The 3,864-nt window shown below is 30.8% G+C and overlaps 1 protein-coding gene across 1 annotated transcript in view; it reads right to left on the reverse strand.

Moving 5' to 3' along the window:
• Window positions 1-1,661, reverse strand: part of LOC106685458 (uncharacterized protein PF3D7_1120000) — a 30,195-nt gene extending 28,534 nt beyond the window's left edge. Inside the window, exon 1 of the mRNA XM_067050189.1 lies at window positions 1,529-1,661. Within this exon, the coding sequence (XP_066906290.1) occupies window positions 1,529-1,661 (133 nt within the window). The remainder of the gene's footprint in view (window positions 1-1,528) is intronic.
• Between the last annotated feature and the right edge of the window lie 2,203 nt (window positions 1,662-3,864).

Below are 3,864 nucleotides of genomic sequence, written 5' to 3' on the forward strand. Positions count from 1 at the left end.
ACACAATAAATGGCTAGAGAAAATATAGGTGGTGTTCCGAGTTGAAGTTCTTCATCTTGGCGGAATGCGATAGAGGTGTTCGTACTCGCGGTCTCTGATTGATAACGTCGTAAAAAAATTAACAAGTTTCTGATGAAAATTTAAGAACAAAGGTTGAATTTATAGGTACCATTTCTAAGAATTTTTATCACCATCTTCTTGGGTGATATTTACGCTTCCTTTCATATTGTCGATCTTTATTGGGTTTTCTTTTAAAATGTAAATCAAATAGTACAAGAGCCCAAGAGGAGAAAAAAGGCCGTTATTCCACCTCAATTTTTGATTACATTAATGAAAACTATGTATAATTACTAGTCAAAATTTATGAGTTTACTAAGTATAGGTAGGGGAATACAAAATGGCGGCTATTTCAAATCGTTAGAATAATTAATTTTTTATTCGGAGCTCTGCTTTTTACAACTACCAACAACAATAGAAAATCTAACAGTGCATTATTTAAAGATGAGCAAATTTGCTAAAATGTAAGCCTTAATAGAGCTATTTACGTCCAATAGTTCCCGAGATATAGCTTTTTAAAAAGCAACATTTTGTATGGAACGTACTGAAAGATCAGTAGTTAGGAAATTTATTTTGAAAAATCTATATCTCAAAAACCATTTGACGTATATATGTCTATTAGCACTCAAATTAAAGCTAGTTTAATGAGCTATATAGTAGTTTATCTTCGTAGGAGTAATCATTGTCAAGAAATTTGCTAAAAGAAATTGATTTATAGTAGTATGGACAAATTTATGTTCATATGCGAATATCATAAAAACTACTACCCCTATGAAGATAAGTGTCATAAACTACTTTATAGTGAGTTAAATTTCCTTTATTTTGAGTGTTGGCAGACATATGTACGTCTTATTGATCCAGAGATATATTTTTTCAAGAGTCCAACATTTTATACGAACAACCAGAAATTAACATTTTATGAATTTATTTTAGCAAATAACATGAAAACTATTATTCCTACGAAGGTAAAGGTTATAAACTTCTTTATAGTCCATTAAACTAGCTTTAATTTGAGTGCTAATAGACATCTGTACGTCACATAGTTCCTGAGATATAGATTTCTCAAACTACTAATCTTTCAGTAGATTTTTAAGAAATTTTGCTTTTTAAAAGGCTATATTTCGAGAACTATTGGACGTAAATAGCTCTATTAGGGCTCATATTTCAGATAATTTACTCTTCTTTAAAAAAACTTCTTCTAGATTTTCTTGTGTTGTTAGTAGTTTTTGATATAAAACGCTCCAAATCAAAAATTAATGTTTTCTAAGGTTTTGAAACAGGATTTTTTTTTCCGCCTACCTATACTTAGCAGACTCATCAATTTTGACTTTTAATTATACAAATTTTTCATTAAAGTAATCAAAAATATGGGTGAGATAACTGACTTTTTTCTTCTACGTTCTTGTACTATAATGCAATAGCCGACAAAGTTAAAAGATAACACAATACTGTGGATGTCAACGTTTGTTACTTTCTTTGTTTACCAGGAATTTGTACAAGTCTTGGATTTGCGGCAAGTGGCAAACTTGTAGATCATAAGGCCATAAAGCGTCTTTGCACCCTCGACTAAGATATAGCTTTGGTTTGAATCCGGTTTGGACCATTTGTATTTTATTCGTGGTGAATCCACAAAACTAATCTCAATTCAATTTCGTTCACTCAGATTCGAAAAAATTACCTCTATGCGACGGTCAGATTCATTGTTTCATTAACACTAATAGCCGTGTTGGGTGTATGTGTATAAATTTAGTTTATAAATACAAATTAAATATTTGCTAATTATGGCATCAAATATTTATAATAAAAAATTATTTACCCCAGTGAGATGGCAGAATAGCTTCAGGTCTCTCATTAATACTTTTCGTCTTTCAATTTCGTTTAAAAACAACTTCATCAATTTGTAAAAACTTATTTTTTGCTTCTTTTGTTCTCTTTCAAATGAAGTCTCTTTTATAATTCTGTGAAACATGGGTAAAAATTTTGTCATTTTTAACTTAATTTAAAATAAATAAATTATTTAATTTTCAGATACAGGAGTGGTAGTTTTTAGTTTCATGATATTTGCTAAAACAAATTAATTCTTAATAATTGGGGAAGTTTGTCGTGGGGAGGGGGTCAGCAAAGAACAACTCAAATAAACAAAAAAATATTTATTTATACCAACGTTTCTACCTGAGTTTCAGGTCTTCGTCAGGGCTAAGAATAAAAGAGATAACACCAACATTTAGAGGAACATAAAATTGAAAAGGAATAATATACAAACAAATTAGGAATTATACAAAATATCGAATCGAATCATAAATGATAATAAATAATAGTAATAAAAAATAATTGATTGACAATCATGGAATTAGATGGTAATAGATTGAAAAAAGTGAAAGATGAAATATAATATCATGTAGGTAAGAAGATATGTATAAGATATGCAAGTAGTGTCTAAAAAATTGAAAAGTTTATTTATGTTTTTCTTTGCAGACCGCAACCCCCCCCCCTCCCGACAATCTTCTAAAATCAATAATAATATTAAAATTAATAATACTTTATTTATTCTGGATAAGGTCCCTTCAGAATAATACAGGGAAATAGACAGATGAGGGCTGAGGAACGCTAGTGTTGTTTCACAATGACAACCGTTACACCTCTTGTCTACGCAGATATCGCCCGTGTTTTTATTTCACCACGACAACCGTAACAATCTTTAGCTCAAGAACTACTAAACTAGATAGCACACTCATATTATTCACGCGTCTGGACTTTAAAACGCTTTTATATACTTAAGACATATTGCGTGAGTACCTCTCATATCATCTTTCTTTCCCACATCTAACCAACTAATTTCATATCCATTCTGTTCATATGACTTACGGTTCTTCCTTTTCTACTTCTTCTTCCACATATTCTTCTTCTCCTTCCAGCAGTAGTTCTGTTGAAACAGGATATGGTACAAAAGTAAGATGTGTGTAAATTAAACATAAAATGGTTAGTATTAAATAAAAAAATATATTAAAAAGTTTTATTGGAAGATCGCTGATTGAACGTGTGTAATAATAAAAAAAGATGGTCTGGGTTCAGTAAAAAAAAACAACTCAAATAGTGATTAAACAATTTATATTGAGCTAACGTTTCGCCCCACGTTGAAAGCCTTCATCAGGGCTTAAAAACGATGCAAACACATAAATGATAAATGAACAAAGTAAATGAAAAATTAAAAACATGTACAATGAAATGTAAAAATATGAATAATGAAAGATTATATACAATTGATGAAAACGAAAACAACAACAGATAAAAAGAAGAATTATAAAATACAATACGAACTAAGAGATGATTAAACAATCAATTATTAATTGATTTTATTCTAATCTCCCTTTTTCCGTCTCCTGGTTTCTAGTAGTATGTTATGTTTCTTCTTTTTTATCTGTTATTATTTCTGTTTTCATTTATTGCCTATAACCTTTTATTATTCTTATTTTTACGTTTTATTGTACATCTTTTTAATTTTTCGTGTTTATGTTTACATCATTTAAGTGTTTGTATCTGTTTAAGCAAGGCGCCCCTCACTTCTGAACAGAAATTCATGATGCCAAAGATCTAAAAAAAATCTAGTGCCAAAGGTAAGCAGTACGAGGACTGGGCAGCTCTCTTGGTCCCCAAAACAAAGGGGTAAGAACCAACAGAGTAGCCATCTTGACCTGTACAAGGGAAGAAAGCGACAGAACATTTTAAGAAAGTCTCTTCTGATAATGGTCGTGAGGGAGTAAAACTTCACACCCAGGCGAGAGAGGCGGCGGTGGCAGAGGGATGAGG

This window comes from Halyomorpha halys, unplaced genomic scaffold, assembly GCF_000696795.3.
Source record: "Halyomorpha halys isolate HHAL.00 unplaced genomic scaffold, Hhal_1.1 Scaffold695.1, whole genome shotgun sequence".
In the NCBI taxonomy this organism is placed as follows: Eukaryota; Metazoa; Arthropoda; class Insecta; order Hemiptera; family Pentatomidae; genus Halyomorpha; species Halyomorpha halys.